Source organism: Zingiber officinale, chromosome 9A (assembly GCF_018446385.1).
Source record: "Zingiber officinale cultivar Zhangliang chromosome 9A, Zo_v1.1, whole genome shotgun sequence".
Lineage (NCBI taxonomy): Eukaryota > Viridiplantae > Streptophyta > Magnoliopsida > Zingiberales > Zingiberaceae > Zingiber > Zingiber officinale.
The window spans coordinates 127,624,040-127,643,662 of NC_056002.1; the positions used below are offsets into that span (position 1 = coordinate 127,624,040).

The 19,623-nt window shown below is 32.8% G+C and overlaps 1 protein-coding gene across 1 annotated transcript in view; it reads right to left on the reverse strand.

Annotated features, from left to right (window-relative positions):
* The window catches only part of LOC122020642 (histone-lysine N-methyltransferase, H3 lysine-9 specific SUVH4-like), a 93,617-nt gene that overhangs the window by 24,868 nt on the left and 49,126 nt on the right, over positions 1 to 19,623 (reverse strand). Inside the window, exons 10-11 of the mRNA XM_042578649.1 lie at positions 8,843 to 8,892; positions 4,706 to 4,794 (exon numbers count right to left, since the gene is read on the reverse strand). Coding sequence (XP_042434583.1) covers positions 4,706 to 4,794; positions 8,843 to 8,892 — 139 coding nt within the window. The remainder of the gene's footprint in view (positions 1 to 4,705; positions 4,795 to 8,842; positions 8,893 to 19,623) is intronic.

Consider the following 19,623-nt stretch of genomic DNA (forward strand, 5'->3'; position numbering starts at 1 on the left):
CCATTGTAGAATTTTCAGCACAGGCAGGCTCCTCAAGCAATGTAATCACACTCTTATTGCACCAGTACCGAAATCCCTTTATGCAACCAAAGTAGAGGATTATAGAACCATTTTATGTTGTACAGTCTTTTATAAAGTCATAGCCAAGATAAGTTGCAAGGCAGAGGTTGTGAGGAAGATTCTTCATCCAACTCAGGCAACATTTGTCAAAGGGCAGTCTGTTGCAGATAATATTCACATAGCTCAGAAGCTACTGACAAAATATAAGAAGAGAATCTCCCCTAGGTGCATGCTTAAGATGGACGTGCAGACAGCTTTTGATTCAATCAGTTGGGACTTCTTGCAAGATGCACTACATGGTTTGGGGTTCCCACATCAGTTTATTGCATAAATAATGGAGTGTGTTACCATTACCACCTTCTCAATTGTAGTTAATGGAGGACTTTATAAACACTTCAGAAGAGCAGAGGTCTGAGATAGAGGGACCCACTATCCCCATACGCATTTGTATTTAGCTTGTGCTTAAAGGTATTCTCACAACTACTGCATCAAGCTACATCAGATACAGGCTTTGACTATCATCTGAAATGTGTTGCAGATCACACACCTAGCATATGTAGATGACTTGCTACTCTTCGCCAGGGGTGACACTTCATTAGTGGGCATACTTGCTAGTTGCTTAGAGTATTTTAGTGGCATAGCGAGATTGCACGTCAACCGGCTTAAATAAAAAATCTACATGTCTTGGGTGGAGGAGAGAATCAAGGTCAGCTTGATGGAAACTTCAAGGCTCCAGGAGGATACATTCCCATTCAGATAACTTAGTATACCACTTGTTTCAGAGAAGCTAAGGATATCAGAGACAATATATTGGCGCCATCATTAGTAAGTTTCAATCTTGGCCATGATGCACGCTCTCTTATGCGGGGAAAATGTAGTTGATAATGTCAGTTCGTCAAAGAATTGAGTGAAACTGGCTATCCATCCACTATCGTTTGAGATTATAGACATGATCTATACATTGTGTAGGATCTTTGTTTGAACATCTAAGCATCCCCCATCTCGTGGGAATATATATGCTCGCCAAAGGAGAGAGGTTATAGGTTCAGGGATCTTAAAGCTTGGAACAAAGCCTTATTATCCAAAGTTTTATAGCATATAAAAGATAAGAAAGACTTCCTATAGATCAAATGGAAACACTATGTATATGAGAAACATGCAAACTTGCAATTATTGCACATAAGAGATGAGATACTAAGATCAAAGGGCACAATTGCTACAGAGCAAACTATTGAATGGTATGTACCAATGTTTAAAATCCCGTGTCATACTGAGCAGTATGAGCGAAATACTTAGTTCCACCATTGCAGGTGAACGAGAAACTTAGCTTTTAATTAAATAACTTGAGTATTTCAATCAACACCTAGTCATAATAAGATAATTTAATTAGGTTTAATTAAACTCTAATAAAACTATCCCATTAATTATATATATACATATATATTTCAAAATTTTATTTTATATTATTTTTTTAAATATTTAGATTAAATTTTTTATTTTTAGTTAATATATTTTATATTTAAAAAGTATCAAAGCCATAACGGCACAATATGGTACCAAAAATGTATCGTCCGGTCCGGGACCAAAACCTCACGGGTCCAAATTTTAAACCATGGTATGTACAAAAGCACCGTGGAGTAGATAGATCCTATGAATACTTTAAGAGGCCAAAGACCCAGAAAGCTTGGACCAACACTATAAGGAAATCGTATATACACTGAATGGCTACTAAAACATGGAAGACTACCACATGTTTTAAAGAAGACCTGTAGCTTTTATGTTGGAGTAGAGGACCCATAGAAACACCTATTCTTTTTGATGCCCTGTGACAGGACAATTCTCGAGAATGGTTAGAGACTGAAGGGACAGGAGATGAGCGAATGCAATAGGATGTTTAGAGTCTTCAAGAAGGATTCCGTGGTACCCAACTTTGCACAAAGGCGTGGCACCTGGCTATCATACATATTTTACTACACATGGATCGCTAGGAACCGATATCCTCTTGAGAGGGAGAGGATAGATGCAGGAGTATCTATAGAAGTATACAAATACATTTGTATAGAACCTTTAACATCTACTCAGATCTAGCACTACATTAAATGTGATAAAATGTTCAAGGATAGTTTTGTACATCCTTTTCCTTGGGGCTAATATATATTTATTTATAAAAAAAAATAAAACTTCATATTCCCCATCCTTTACCAGATATGCCATGTGGGGTAAGGAAGCAATGGCATTGATCAAGTTAATTAGTTAACTTCATCGACAAATCTATGTGCGACAATCCACTTATTGAAGTGCCCCTCAAACAGTGTAGATTCTAGCGTTACTCTTATAAAAGATATGGGTCTCTCCCTTCCCTTTAAGGTCAATATCTTTGAAGGTTGATATCGCCAAAGGTATGTGTCTTCACCAAGATGATAGAACCTTTCTCTAGCGTATGAGTTGTTCTCTCGATTGTTGATCTAGGTGGTAGTGTTCACAATGACAACAATGTCAACCCTTTTGGTGACAATGATCACAACTCTGTGTCCTTGCTTGTTAACTGGGTATATTTGTTTCTCCTAATTCCTAGATTCACTTATTTTTTTACACTTTTTCCAAAAGGTCCCAATTTAAATGGGTTCGAGTCTCAGAAACAGCCTCTTGTACAACAGGATAACGTTAAGTACAATAGACCCTTCGACCCGTATTAGCGGAAACTTCACGAACGGGCTGCCTTTTTTTTAGATATTCTTTCACCATGCTTGACTTCTTTAAGTTACATTGTAAGAGGGAGTCTATTTGCAATTTTGATGAAACGATTGATGGTCATGTATTGTTGAACATAATGCAAAAACTAGGCAGAGGCCATCCTTTCCGGTTCCCACCAAAACCTTTATGTAATGCTGGAAGTGGAAGAAAATAAAAGGAACTTAGGCACCAAATGCTGTGACATAATGCTGAAACCAAACAATGGAAATCTACCTGCGGAAACTGCTGCAGTGTAATGGCAGAACCATGTGAAGGGAACCCTACCATATAAATCACTGCAACAAAATACTGAAACCAAGTGCACAAAGCACGCCTTTGACCCACAATGGTAACATTGAAACCACTGTATGGACAACAATCTAACAGTTATATGCCTCACACAAAAGAAAACACAACCAATACTAGCCTCTTCACGCAATCCCACTACCTATGTACTCTATCAACTATCTTTAGAGCGTTGTCGATGAGCTCAAAGAGATCATTAATTCCATGTTCATTAATACATGTCTGGAGTCCTATATATTTGTAATGTAATGGGGAATAATTCAATATAATTTTTTTCTTTCGATAATATCTATATTCCTAACATGCAACACATGTCATAACCACTAATGAATATGCACCTGCTTGAATTCAACTACAATATATATGCTAGCTACTTGTTAGTTTTCATTCTATTTGTCCAATTTGTAGTTCCAAGGATTCTAATCATCTTTGAGGTAGGTTCCTTCATCCTTTTTCCTTGTACCAGATAGAGAGATTCCAAGGAAGGGTAACAATAGTATATAGCAAATTGATAATATACTTATGTAGAGTATCCATGATTCTGAAGCAGCTTGATCGAGCATCTAATACAAGGGGTGTGATTAGTTGAAATGTGTTGTATAATTGCTCGATTACCAAGGGGGCAGGAGGCAAAAATTGTAACTTAGCATTGAGTTGATCAAGGTAGAGTTATGATTTTGAATTGGTTCCTTTGTCTTTAGCTTAGTAAAATAGAAAACTTTATTTTCATTTATTTGAAAGTGTTTCGTCAAATGGAATATTTTTCAATTGAAAGTGTCTTATTAGAATTTTTTTTAAAACATCCAAAAAAAATCAGCAAATTGTAGACAGCGTTTGTATGTATCTTTTTTATAATTATCACCACCAAGCTAGTATATCAGTTGTACCAAAATTGATATTTTAGATTAGACTAGTGGAGTATATAACTCATAAATCCAAGTTCAATGCATAAACAATCAGCAAAGGGGATACAAATCATGATCTGAATCATTCTTAAGTTCTAGACTCAAAATATAAAGGGGGAAGGCATCTCATGAAGCATATATTGTTATAATGAGCTGGGAAAACTACAGGAAATTGTACAAAAATTTCTTTTTTTATTTTTGTGGTGTTTCTTTGCATTTTATGCTGCTCTTGATTTTTGGCAACATGTAAGGGAATATTCAACTTCAACTCCTAATATAGTGGATCATCATTAGTAGAAATAACCCCAACCACTACAGCCATGAGTCCATGACCAATATCTATAAAAGAAAATACAAAGATAATTTTCATAACCAGCATAAGCATTATCATAATTGCAGCCACTAAGGTCTGGGCCTTCTTGTTTAAAACCTATTGGCAGACAACCACAGAGATAGCACTTGGAAATCAGACTGGTCTAGACACAACAGCTCAGGGACCACAACTAGAAGGCAAAGTAATCTAGACCGACATTTATACTATCTCTCCCTCAATCTCCGCATCTATCTAGTGTTTGCAAATTAGTTATGATTGAGGAAAAACAGAAATATTTAACAAGAATCAGGTCCTACATATACCACAATTGATGACAATTTTCCCAAAATTCTAAATTGCAAAGTGAGCAATTTTTAGAAAATCTCACCTATAGGCCCAACTGGTGGATCATCTATAACATTGGTTACAGGTATTGGAATGTTCTCTTGACCACCACTCAGATCTTCACACACTAATCTGAGAGGATAAAGTCAGTTTCAAAATGCATATTAATGAACACTGACGGAAGAAAAAGTAGAATGCTCAATAATGGGGAAAATAATAGCATTGCTAAAGACAATACCAAGAGTAACAAAAATTTGATATCATGTCCAACCAAAAGAATGAAACACAAACGCATGCACACATTCACACAACTTATATACTTAAAATCAAACAAGTTTCCTTCTAGTAGATAATTATAGTACTATGGACAACAAATAATAATAATAATAATAATAGTATAATAAGATCATTACTAGCAACCAATGCTTTAGAAAAAGTAACAGGCATCAACCAATCAAATTTAACTTGGTGTTAAGAAATGACAAAACCAAATGCTAAACTCAAAGTCAAAATGTCCACTGACATGACAATGTTCATAATAAGTGAGTTTTAAGTCTGTGTCATTTTAGTTCAATTTTCTTGACACAAACAAGATCAAGCATTAAGAACTCAAAGATAAGTCAGCCAAGCTTAAGCTTTTGGCATAGTAGGTTTTCCATTATACTTTGAACATGATAGCAAAGCAGAAACCCAAGCACACACACCGATAGTAGTTAAAGAGATGGTAATAGTTGAATGAGCCCACTTATTTGGCTTGGTTGGACCAATAAACATTCCCTAACCACATGTGAGGACTATGTGAATAACTGTGTAGATTGAACTCTTTTCTAACAACTGGTCATCCAATTATTGTTAGATACAACATCAGGGGTTATTATTCAAGTGATTAGGATTATGCATGGATCTTCGAGATCAAATAATGCTATTATATTAATAGCCTATGAGAAAAATGTTTCAATGTACATGTCAGCATTTCAACGTATGATGCTGGTGAAGAATTGGTGTGGAAGGAGAAACGAGATGAAAAAGAAGAAGAGAACACAGTGATATGTCTAATTTTATAGTATATCAATGGATTTCGAATATCAATATGACACAATACTCATTGACACTATTAATATATCTTAGGATATCTTCCCGTTGACTAGTATCAAGTTTCAAAATTTATCAAAAAGATACCTTGACCGTATCACCCAGCACAGTCTGAGACTTCAAACGACACAATAGTTCAATAAAAACTTTTTAGCAAGGACATTCAAACACTTAAATGTCTTCTTTGAATTATGTTACTTCGAATTAAGCTAGTACAAATGCAAAGAATTTTCATTCTCAAAGAAAGCATGTCAGTAACCTAACATGCCATTGATCTACATGACATGAGACTTTTTTTGGTGAAAATGGATGGACCCCGAAAGATTTTCGTCCATTTTCCAATTATGATGAAGATTTCAATGAATATGCCCAATGATACCTCCTATAAGCAAACTAATCTATTAAATGGTCACCCATTTGAACTTACCATTTACAATTGGAGCCGGATAGACATAGGTATAAAGTCCTAATTAGTACCACTAAGAGTATCTTTCTTCAATAGATTTAGAAATTCCACCTAGGAAAAGTATTTTATATAAAAAGATAGGCATAAAAATTGAGATATATATTAATGCAAACTATATTATCTTGGTAAGTGATTGTAATTCATCTATAGAAGTCGTGCACTTGTTGGGATAAATGTGATTGCTAGAAAGAGAAAAAAGTGTTCAGGCATCTACTAGTATTGACAAAGTATTGAGATGTCATGCCTATGCAATTATGTGGTTGAATACTTGATGGATATTGGTGTTCACTGATTGAGCCAACGGCTTACATTTTGATAACAAGCCAACTTTTCAGATTGCCAATAATTATTATCTAGAACTTCCAAACACAAGTATTGTCAGTTTACCTAACGACTAATTCTTTAACTTATAAGCATACAAACTCTACTTGTAGATAACTTCTGAAGGTTTGTTGATTTTCAAATTATTTAAAAAGTCGAATGAAATACAAGTCTATGCTCACCTTACTAATGTTAAGAGTAGTTTATTGGAGGTTGCATTAACAATGCATTGTACCATAGAATCAAATACCATATTGTGTCCCTCGGCGGAGGACTTTTTCATTTTGCCCGCGGATCGGCACAATGTCAAGAAGACAATCATGATCTCATGGCTGCCTCCAATTTTTTTAAAAAAATATATAAATCCATTTATTTATTTATTATACATTTTTATTTTTTAAATTAATTTATTTATTATTTTTATTTCTAACCCTTATTTTAAATCCCCTTTTTATTTTTCTTTTAATTTCTTTTATCCATTAATTTTTTCCACCAATGAGAAGAAAACCTCTTTAACTCTTTAACAATTGTTATTTTTTTCTTCTATCTATATATGAAAAAAAAAATCATAAGAGGAGCTTGACACAACGGTAAAGTTGTTGTCATGTGACTTAGAGGTCACGAGTTCAAGTCTCAGAAATAACCACTTGCAAAGTAAGATAAGACTACGTACAATAAACCCTTCACTAGACCCCGCATTAGTGGGAGCTTCAAACTGCTCTTTATCTATGAAAAAAAATTCTCTTAAAGGATAGTTAATTTTTTTCTTCTATCTATCCTCTAAGGGTAGTTAACTTTTTTTCCTATATTTATTTACAAAGTAAACAAAATAAACCTCTTTAAGATGAAAAAAATTGTTAAAAAAATAAATATAATATAATTTTTAATCTTATAAAATATACTATATGAATTAAATTATTATATATAAATTTAGTAAAAATATAAATTTAATTTAATTTAAATATACTTGATCTTGTCATGTGGACATCCTTAGTGGACTTTAACTAATCCTAAATTAAATTTTACTCAATAAGTATTAAATATTTTACGAGATAGTATTAAAATTTAAACTCAACTTTCAATATCTCAATGATAACTCGGTACCAAAACCATATCGTTATGTTCATAAACCAAAATTTTGACATAGCTCGAAATTTTAAACCTTGCATTATACTACCAGTTTACCACTTGTTTGAATATACATGCACCTTTCTATTAATAGTGACCCATTCAACATGTGATTAAATCATTCTTCACCAACAAAAACAGATCATGTTTTCTCAAAAAATGACAATAGAGATGAATTCTTATACATGCTAATTCATACAAATTGAATTGCTGAAAGCATTCCTCACTAAGAAGTCAAAACAATCTTATATATTTTTCCAATAACAGAATGGATGTCAAACAATACCATCTGTAACACACAAAAGCTTGAAATGAAATTTAAAGAACTATAGAGAAAAACACTCAAATGATTTATGTGAATCAACTTGTACATAAATAGAGCACAAACATCAATTATTTAGACATGGATTAGCAAGTAGGTAGGCTAGAGATCCAAGGCATTACACCAAAAGGAACAAAAATGTCTACAGACATATGTTTGAATGAAACATCTACATATTAACAGAGGCATGGTATTAATGGATTAGTGGGATATATATTAGAGATTAGCTAGCCTATTCTTGAATAAGCATAGATCATATATTGATCCAATTAGAAGGATAACCTTGTTTTTCATCAAGGATCAAATAATCTTTATGAATCCAACATTTTTAGTAACCAAATTTGATTCCACTCTGCAGGCATAAAGCTCACATTCATAAGAGCCTTTAATTATCATTCATTCCATCAATTCTCAAAAATGTTACTTAACATGAAGTTTGGCTAAGATAGTTCCAAGAAAATAAAAATGGCCAACATAATAGACTTCCCAAGAAAAGCAGAAGAAATAGAGAACTCCAAAAACTTCTTCACTTGTCCCATCCATCAGAGTTAAATATCAGAATAGAAAATTAAATCGGTCAAGTATATTTCAGCCATATGCAGCATCTATGGCAGCTAAATGACATTTATCCATTAGTACTCCGAAACAATAATTCACTATATGTTGATCTACAAACATTAGAAACAAAAAAGACATAATCCTACAATCTCAAAAAATCTAAAGAAAATAAATATCAACGTTCGTGCAACTACAGTGCTGAGCTAACCTTATCATTTGTCCATGAACATCAAGTGTAGTTTTGATTATCAACAACAAAACAATAAATGAGAAAATAGAAGTATATTTCATACCCACGAAGGTTTGAAATTGACCTAGGAGCATGTGCTCGAGCAAAAAACACCTGAAATGAGCAATAAATTAAATAACCAAGTGGAACGGACATGCGTTAGAGATGTCAATGTAGAACATTGATGCAAAAATGTGATAACGCTCACACCAAACACCCCCCATCACCGGCCCCACGATGAGATGAAGGGAGATAAATTAGGTACTGAGCGGCCCCTTAAGTGGGAGAGTTATTTGTCACAGCCGCTACTTGAACCCTTGCCCATTGATAAAAGTCTACCACTTGGGTATAACGTAGAACATGACTATATACACACGTAGTACCTGATGATAATATCATTGACCATGACAGACTTGGATTGAAATTCTAAGCCATGCTAGAATTTCAATAAATAACTAGAATGGTACCGTTTCTATACTGTGCCTAAATTTTGACCCACAATCCCGTTGGAAAAAATATAGTAAGGAGAAAGAAGATGAAAAAAAAAGAGAGAGAAGAAAGCTACCTACTTAGGGGCAAGGTTTAAAGTATTATTCAAACTGAAGAATATAACAGCTCGACACTGTGTTGTCCTGATAGTCAATGCATAACATGCATCGAAGTATATTGAGGTGAATTTAAATCAATACCCTTTCACTTTCACTTAGTTTATTTACTTAAAAAAAAGTGCAGCAATCAAACAATAGATTGAATTAAATCTTAGTATGGATACTCGAAATATTAACTTAAAAAAATATATAATAGTCAAGAAAAAGACTAAGAAAGTAGTGAATGAAGCAAAGAATGAAACTTTAGAACGATTATATCAAAAATTGGATAAAAAAGAAGGAAAAAAAGACATTTATAGAATAACTAATGTGAGAGAATGGAAGATAAGAGAACTTATCCAAATAAAATGTACTAAAGATGAATGTAAATGGTAGAGAAATAAAAGAGCGGTCGAAAAGGTATTTTCATCAACTTTTTAATAAAGGTTTAGGTGACCAACTTAACTTAGGTAATTTAAGTAGGTCAAATAAGTATAGAAATTTAAATTTTTATAGTAGAATTCAAATTGCATATGTAGAACAAGCTTTAAATGGGATGCACAATGAAAAAGTCGTTGGACCAGATGATATTCCAAAAGAGGTATAAAAGTGTCTAGGGAAACAAGGTATTGAATGGCTTACAAAATTATTTAATATGATATTGAAAACGAAAAAAAAGTCTGATCAATTGAGGATAAGTACTCTAGTTCCATTATATAAGAATAAGAGAGACATACAAAATTGTACAAAACTATAGTGGTATTAAACTAATGAGTCATACCATGAAACTTTAGAAAAAAGTAATAGAAAAAAAATTAACGAAATCAATTTGGGTTCATGACTGGAAGGTTAACAATAGAAGTTATACATCTTAGACAACTAATTGAAATATATCAAAAACAAAAATAAAATCAACAGATGGTATTCATTGACATAGAAAAAGTTTATGGTAAAGTCCTAGAGAAATTATATAGAGAATTCTAGAAAAGAGAGGTGTTAGAGTAACATATATTGAACTAATTAAGGATATGTACAAAAATGTAATGATTAGAGTAAAGACTTCAGGAGGAGTAATTGAAGCATTTCCAATAAAGATAAGGATACATCAAGGATCAACTCTAAGTCTCTTAATTATGGACGAACTCATGGCAAACATTCAAGACACAGTACTATAGTGCATGTTGTTTACAGATGATATTGTTTTGGTATATGAAACACGTGAAGGAGTAAATGCTAAATTAGAATCTTGGCAAAAACACTAGAAGGGAAAGGTTTTATGCTTAGTAGAATAAATACAGAATATACGAAATTTAAGTTTAGCAATATTAGATGTAATAAGACAATTGTTAAGATAGGAGATGACGAGTTGCCCGAAACCAAGAGTTTTAAATATTTATGATCATTTTTGCAAAACGATAAAGGGATTAAGGGAGATGTCATACATAGAATACAAGCAGGATAGTTGAAATGAGTAGAGCGTCGGATGTTTTATGTGACCATAAAGTACCTCTAAAACTTAAAGGAAAGTTCTACAAAATCGCAGTTATACCTGCTATATTATATAGAGCTGAATGTTGGGCTATGACTCAAGCACATGAGCAGAAGATGAAAGCTGTAGAGATAAGGATGTTAAGGTGGATATGTGGACATACAAGGATAGACATAATAAGAAATAAGAGCATCAGAGAGAAAATCAGAGTTGTATCTATTGAAGGAAAACTCTGAGAGATGCGCTTAAGATGATACGGACATATACTAAAATGACTAATAAATGCTCTGTTAGCCGATGTAAAACTATGACAGACATACATATTAAACGAGAAAGAGGAAAACCAAAAAAGGCTTGGTTAGCAACAATAAAATAAGATAAAATTTATTTAAGTATAGATGATAATATAGTAGGAGATAGAGCTCAATGGCGTAAAAGGATCTATATAGCTAACTCCACCTAATGAGATAAAGTTTAGTTGTTGTTGTCGTATACTCGAGATATTTCAACGTGTTAAAGCAGCCTGAAATAGAATAAAATGCTTTTTATTCATTTGATCCTCTGTCACATGATTTTCTATTATAATATGAGTATATTCAAAAGGATTTTGTTCATTTTTTTATTCAATGCATGTTCGTATAAATTTTATTTGATAATCCTCTTCCACTTCACTTTTTTTTTAACTTATACAAGTAAAACCATTGAAATTAAATAATCAAATTAATTAGAATTTTAGATAAAAAATTTAAAAAGTAAAAATATTACTTGAATTCAACTTTATCCATGTCATAGTGTCTCATATGTCAACAAGATATGATTCATTAGCAAAGGTGACACAAACGACATGCAAAATTATTTAATTTAATAAACAACAACCAAATCTAGGGTCGGTTATATAAATCCTTCTATGCTATTGGATTGTAACCTCCACTATATCATCATTTATATTTAAATAAATTTTATCTTATTTTATTGTTTCTAACCAAGTCTTTTTTTTAGCCCTTCTTCCTCGTTTGATGTACACATTTATCATAATTTCACATCGTCTAACTGGAGTATTTATTGGATGTCTAAGAATATGTTCATACCATCTTAAACGTATCTCCCGGAGTTTTCCTCAATAGGTGTAACCCAACTCTCTCAAATATTTTTTCTTATCTCGTTCATCCTTGTATGTCTGCATCCACTTTAACATCCTCATCTTTGCAACTCTCATCTTCTGCTCATGTGTTCGAGTTATAGCTCAACATTCAGCTTTATATATCATAAAAGGTCTAACCATCATTTTGTAAAAATTTTCGAGATACTTTGCAAACACAAAGAACATTTAACACTCCTCAATTTCAATCATCCACTTGTATTATATGTAAAACATCTCTTTCAATCCCTCTATCCTTTTGGTTATTTATCTTTTCCCTAATCTTCCACTTTTATCTTTAGAAAGAGGTGACAATTTATTGTGATTGAAATCTCTCCTAGGGGTTAAGCTTGTTATTACTTATGAAATTGCAATGGCTAGGTCAAGGTGTATCCTTGTTTGTAGAAGTTACGCTATTGCCTTTTGTGAAGAGGTGGTTTAGGTCTTTAAACCAAGCTATATCTCATTTAGCTCCATGAGCTTTTTATATTAATTTTATTTCTGCTATGCATAAACTTTGACATGACCAACCAGATACACACATGATTCATGCTACCAACCAAGCTATATCACACATGATTATGCTGGCGTTTCAAAGCATAGTATAGATGATGAATTGGAGGTTGAAGAAGGAAAGAGATAAAGTTAAGAAAGGATATATTTTCTATCCCAATTAGCATCAAGTTTCAATAATTTTCAAACATTTTGACTTTTCTCCTTGCACGATACAAGATTTTAGACCTTGGGTACATGAAGCAAAGTCTTAAAATGTGTACACACTCACCTACATATGTAGAGCTGAAAATGCTCTTATAACCACTTGATCTTGCACCGAAAACCATCTCACTAATATTACTCTAATGATGTCACACCACTTGATATTGCATCAAAAATGATCTCATTTAAAAAAATTTCAAACTCAAAGAATGAATTACACAAGGAATATTTTAAAATAAGGCCTAATTACAATTAATACATGACCTTTAGCATGTTTTGCAACTTTTTTCAAACCTTTAAAATATTACAAAAAAATACATGAACTTTGGGGGTTATTTGCAATTACCAATCCATTTCTGACCACAGGATGCCAGTGTGTAATTGGGTTTCTGCCTAGTAGATTCCTACGTGTCCTTTATGCAAAAAAATACATGACCTTTGGGGGTTTCTGCCAACGTGTACATCATTGAAGATATTGAAAATAAAAATATTTCACCTTTCTAAGGTGGCATCGGTAAAATCTACTTCCTGGGTTGTCATCGGTCATGGAAGTCAATAGATCAGCAGGAATCTCATGGCCATTACATGCATTTGTTGAAGGTGAGCTCATGTATGAAGTAGATGAACCTGACATTTTGGAGTTCGGTGTTGTTTGCCTCGTTCTATTTGACATTCTTCAACTACTCAAGAGAACGAATTTCTGATGGAGAAGGAAATGAACTATCAATCGATTTAGGGTTCAATGTTTCATTTTAATTTGGGAATGGATATACAAAATAGCATCATTTTCCTTTGAAAAAAGATTCAAAGTTTAGCATTTTTAATTGTTGCTTACTTGGCAATTTTGGCCAGCTAGCCTGGCATTTTGGCCTGACACATAGGCACCCAATCGCTTGAAAATTGAGTGTTGCTTCGAATTGCAAATAACCCCCAAAGTTTATGTATTTTTTTGCAATATTTTAATGGTTTGAAAGAAGTTGCAAAACACGCTAAAGGTCATGTATTTAATTGCAATTAGGCCTTAAAATAATGATAACTTTAAAGTCCAATTAATCCTAATAAATACAACAAACTTTTAAAAACTTATGACAACTTTTAAAATTCAAAAAAAAATGTAAAAAATTAAAACCCAAAAAACTTCAAAAAAACTCTAAAATTAAGCCTTAAATGTTGAATCGTATCATCCTTCTCCAACAACTTCATACAAATTGTTGATTTCTTTTTCAATCGTCTTTAAGCACAAGTGGTGTCGATCTGCTCAGTTTAGCACAACTTCATTAAAATTTTCTTAACCAATCTTTTTAATGAGTGAGAAATTAATGCATCTTCACTTTTTTAGGTTTATTGTTTAATGTGCGTATTTGCAATAATTTCACATCACCTAATTTGACAATTTATTGGTCGTCTTGAAATTATCCCCCGATAAATGCAACCCCAATTTTCTCTCCAATGTTCTAATTTCTTATCCGGGTCATCCTCGTATATCCTCACATTCACCTAAATATTCTGCAACTCTTATCTTATGCTCGTGTGCTCGAATCATAGCCTAACATTCAATTCCATATACAACAACAAGTCTAACCGTCATTTTCTAGAACTTCCCTTTAAGTTTTAGAAGTAATTTACAATCACAAAGAATATCTAACTCTCTCTCTTCCATTTCAACCATACAACTTGTATTATATGTAAGATACCTCTTAACCCCTCCATCTTCAAAAAAAAATAATCCTAAATACTTAAAGTTCTCATATCATCGTCTTCTATCTTAACAATTGTCTTATTATGTCTAATATTACTAAATTTAAATTTCATATGTTCTACTTTTACTCTAATAAACCTAAAACCTTTCACTTTCAACTTTCAGTATTTCCTATCATGATTCGAGCTTAACATTTACTCTTCCACGTGTTTCATCTACCAAAATAATATTATATATAAACAACATGCATCATGGTAACTTGTCCTTAAAGGCTCCGTTTGGTAGGGGTGATAGGATTAGAATTGGGTTGATTAAGATAGGATTGGGGGTAGGATTAATAATCACTCCCCATGCCTAGGGATTGTGAATCTCACTCCTAATCAACCCTAATCCTACCCCTAATCAACCCTACCAAACGACATATTAATAACTTTTTGAAAACATAATCCTAATCTACCAAACGGAGCCAAAGTGTTTAATAACTTCATCCATGATCAATGTAAAAAGATAGGGACCTAGAGTTGATCTTTGAAGTAAGAAAAGCTTCAGCTAATTCGCCTCGAGTTTTTACCTTTGTCATTACATCCTCATATATATCCTTAATTATTTCAATATACACTACACAAACACTTTTCTTTTCTAGAATTCTCCACATAATTTCTCTCAAAAGTTTGTCATAAATTTTTTCTAGGTTAACCTCTTACTTTTGTTCGTTGTCTAAAAGATGTATAACTTCTATTGTCGGCATTTCAAACATGAATCAAAATTGATTTTTGATCATCGTGATCTCCTTCCTTAGTCTTTTTTTCTTACTCTTCACTAAAGTTTCATGGTATAACTCATTAACTTAATACCCCTATAATTCATACAATTTTGTACATCGCATTTGTTTTTATATAGAGGAACTAGAGTACTTGCTCTTGACATTAGATTTTATTTTTATTTTCAATATCAGGTTGAATAATTGATTAGATAATCAATTTTCCTATAATATTTGTTATCATCTAACCTATGACGTGAGAACTCTTATATATTTAATACTACACCTTAATTTCTCATGAAGATACAACGGTCCTTGTCAAGACGTTGCAATCGACAAGTTATCTTAAGTGTGACTCTTAATATAACACAAAGTTCACAATTCTTGATATAACTAAAAGTTTATCAAAATTAAGTTATCTTTAAATTTGGTTCACTAAAGGAAGATTATTTCATGTTTCCATACTTATTAAGCAATTGTGTCATAAAATATAATGGAACATATATTTCCATCAAGTTTCTTTTTATTTCAAGACGATATGTAATGGATATGGCTGAGGCATTGGGGCGAACGAATCATCTTTTGCCACCATGATTTTGAACACTCTGCCAAAATTTCTTAGTAGCTCCTACAAATTTGGTGTTGGCAAATCATGCTCGTCTAGTGAAAGTCAATATATATTAAAATAGCTTTATTATCATCTATCCAATCTACAAATCTATTAGAGTATGATTGTTGTCATGCTTAGGCCTATATCAAGATTAGACATGGAAAAAGTTTATTATATGCTCCTATAAATTAATTTGGGGAGTTCATTCTAGTTCTCATGAATTTAAGCTCGTTATTTCATAATAGTTAGATTTGCATCTCTCATATCTCATGTATCTAAAGGTGGTTGTGATGGTTCTCCTAATCATGCACATCTAAGTATTGATAAGAAATAATACTTAAATTAATACAACTTATTAATAATATGATGCAATCAATAATAATGATAAAAATTACAACGAAAGTAGGCAGTTATACTTATTATTTGTATTATTTATGGATGAGTAGTAAATTTAACAAATAATAACAAATTTTTGCTGCTTTATATAGTTAATGATCAACATAAATAAGGAAACCACCTTGTAAAGATATGTAGTATTATTGTAAAAAACATTTACTAAACAAAAGTAAATTTCACAAGACACATTGCAATTCTTACCAAAGTAACTCAAGCTTAGTCCAAAATTGATGTTATCAAGAGGTTTGACCCATGTTCAGCCGATGAGATGAGTTGCACTTGATATCTCTCCCTTAAGCAATTTAAAAATCTCGTGTAATAAGAAGCTAGTGAATCTTAACCTTGTATTAAATCTCACTTAAATGGCAGGACCAACACTTAATACTCCTAAAAAACTCAGCAATTATTTTTCTAATTGCCACATCATACTGAATTTGTTTTCCTTTTTTTCTTTTTTTTTTTTTTTGCTGCCTTTGTTTTTATAGTTAATCAAAGTTAAATCTAATTAGGATCTCAAACATCTCAGTTTCAAACCCTAGACACAGAAAGGGCCATAGGAGAATACGAAAGGAGTTGTAGGAGCTCATAGAATGGGCCGTAGAAGAAGTTGGGAGGTGCAAGGGTAGCTAGGCTTAATAAAGCAATTCTAGTGTTAGGCTGCTGTAGAGGATTCTATGGACAAAGGTATGTAATTCATGCATATTGTGGGCATCGAGGGATTAGAACAGTTACAATGCAAGGCAACACAACTATTCATAGAGTGGATCAGAGAGGAGTCATCGGAGTAGATCATTCTTGTAGAACAATGTCGCCAAAGTAGAGTAAGGAATGGGAGCCAAGGGCTGCCTTAGTGGACACTTTGTTGGCCTTGATGTGTGCGGTGGTTGTGAGACCATTTTAAGAGGCAACAATCATGCAACCATCAACGGCAGTGCATGGGAGCATAATGGCATTGGACAAAGGTACTAAGGGCAGTGATGGTATCATTGAGCATTGTCGAGGAGGAAATCAAGGGGCAAGTTATGTTGTGGCCTCCATTAGGTGGTGAGGGCAATCAAAGACAAGGTCGCCATCTATTGATCGAGACTAGAGACCAAAGATAGTGGAAGATGAAGAAGATGGTCGAGAAAGGAAAGACATGGGATAAGAGTGTGCAACAAGGAGATGGAGCATGGTAATCTTTTTTCTTTGCAATTGGTGTAGGCTTAATGGAAAAGTATGTGGGTGTAAAGGTGATGAAGGACAATACAATCTAGGGGGTGGAAGAACTAGTATTATGACTAAACGATCAAGCTCCAGCTCTAATATCAATTGATGTAACACCAAACTGTGGAGGAACAAACTTAAAGCACTGGACTACCACAATGATAAACTTATCAAGAAGAAAATATAATTATTTCAAGGATGTCTTATAAAGGGGGAGTTGGATCTCTAACACAAGTGAAATTGCAAACAATAGATGAATTGGTAGGCAAACTAGAAAACAACCAATAAACTCGCATAGGAACTTGTGGATGCACTCACAGACGAATGAACATGCAAACAACGGACAAACTCACAAAATAGTAGAAGAACTTGCATACAAAGGATGAGCTTGAGAACTAAGGATGAGTTCATGTTTAAGTATTTACTCGTAGTAGGATTTTGGACCTCCCTATGTGTTGGTCGACAAGTGGAATAAAAAATTTCACCCATGTGGACCGACAAGGATTAAAATGGAAAATGTTGGTTCTCCTAGAGATGATAGAGATGATTATAAGTATAGGGCTATAACAAAATGTGAGGATGTTGAGGTTACACAATTGATGATTAAGTTGAGACATGTTCCAATAAAGTCAATGAACTACTACAACAACCATGCTAATATACAAAGCCACTAATCTGATGTTTGCTACGAGACAGCATAGAGATCGTTACTTTATCTGAGAGGAAACAAAATACAATGAGATCATCAACTTATTTATGAGTTTTATTTGGTAATGGAACAAAATACATAAAGATTGATTGCTAATTCATCAAAAGGTAATCCATTGAGATCATCACCTCATTCTCTGTGGCAACAATAAGTTAGGAAACTTGCTAAACAAATCCTTAAAAAAATTAGAATTGAGTACATTTGCAAGAAACTGATTTTCATAATATATTTAAAGCAGTTAACGAGCGTTGTGGGCTTGAAATGAAAATATCCATAGTACATGGATTGGCACTAGAGTTATTTATGCTGATTAATAGGATAAAGTAACAAGAATTACCTTGGTGACAATCTAATTTTTCCCATAACATATAAACTTTTTAAATTTCTTTATTGTCCTACGTATATCCTAAATTGGACAATTTTTGAACAAGACCTCATATCCAACTTTTAAAAATCACATGTCTAATACTTGGATTCATATTCATATCAAATAATCATATTCTAGTCCATGTAACATACAAAGGACAATACCTCACAATTGTTGACTATTATATATTAATTGTAAAATAGTTTGGCATTGGAGTGAGACCCTCTAGTACATGCCAAGTTTAGGTGTGAGCATAACCCCATAAAATGACTAGGATAATAAGATATCATAGCAAAGCAAAAAATGTATAATTGGGTCGTGAATCTAACATGTGTTAAATTGGTTATTATAGCCCTATTTAAAGATACACCTATAAATGAATTGACTTGGTTCCTCATAAGAATTCTTAAGTATGTTCAGCATAATGAGAATTTGATATGAGTGATATGAGACGAAACCAAGGCATACAACATCTCAATTTGGTGCGATGAAACTTGGGTGAAAAATAAATATTAAAAATACTAATCAAACAAATGTCTTTGCATTTAATATAAAGATAAAATATCATGGTAGATCTATGATTCATAAAGTGTTAAACAATGTTAGTTGGCATAACCAAAATATATCCTCATAGTTGCCAAACCATACTAATATTGTAATGGCATGGATAAATGTCACTATGTCGCCCACATTGACATGGTTGCAATTGTATTAAGTGTTAACCAAGAAAGAGCCTATCTTGACAAATACAATCAAGAATTAATAAGGATAGTGTAGAATATTGAAGAATATTTTTAAGTTAGAGTTGTGCAGTACATTTTGATTTAGAGGAAAAAAATTCAACTTCTCTAATTTCCTCGAATAGGAAGATTTTATTTCCATGTATCATCCTTAAATTGCATCTACCAACATGAGTAAATAGGAAAAGGAAAGAAAAAGAAGCACAAAAGGATGATTCGGGCATGATCCAGCCTAGTAGAAAGCATGCATTCAAGCCATGGTTTGAAACTGCATCATTAAACAATATTTTAAACCTTGGGTATATTAATTGGTGCAAGTAGCATATATAATAACTTAATATCATGATAATCTACTCCACTCCCAGAATTATATCATCAAGGAAAGTTAATATATTGTTTTGATTGTTTGAAAGGTATTCTAGAGAAA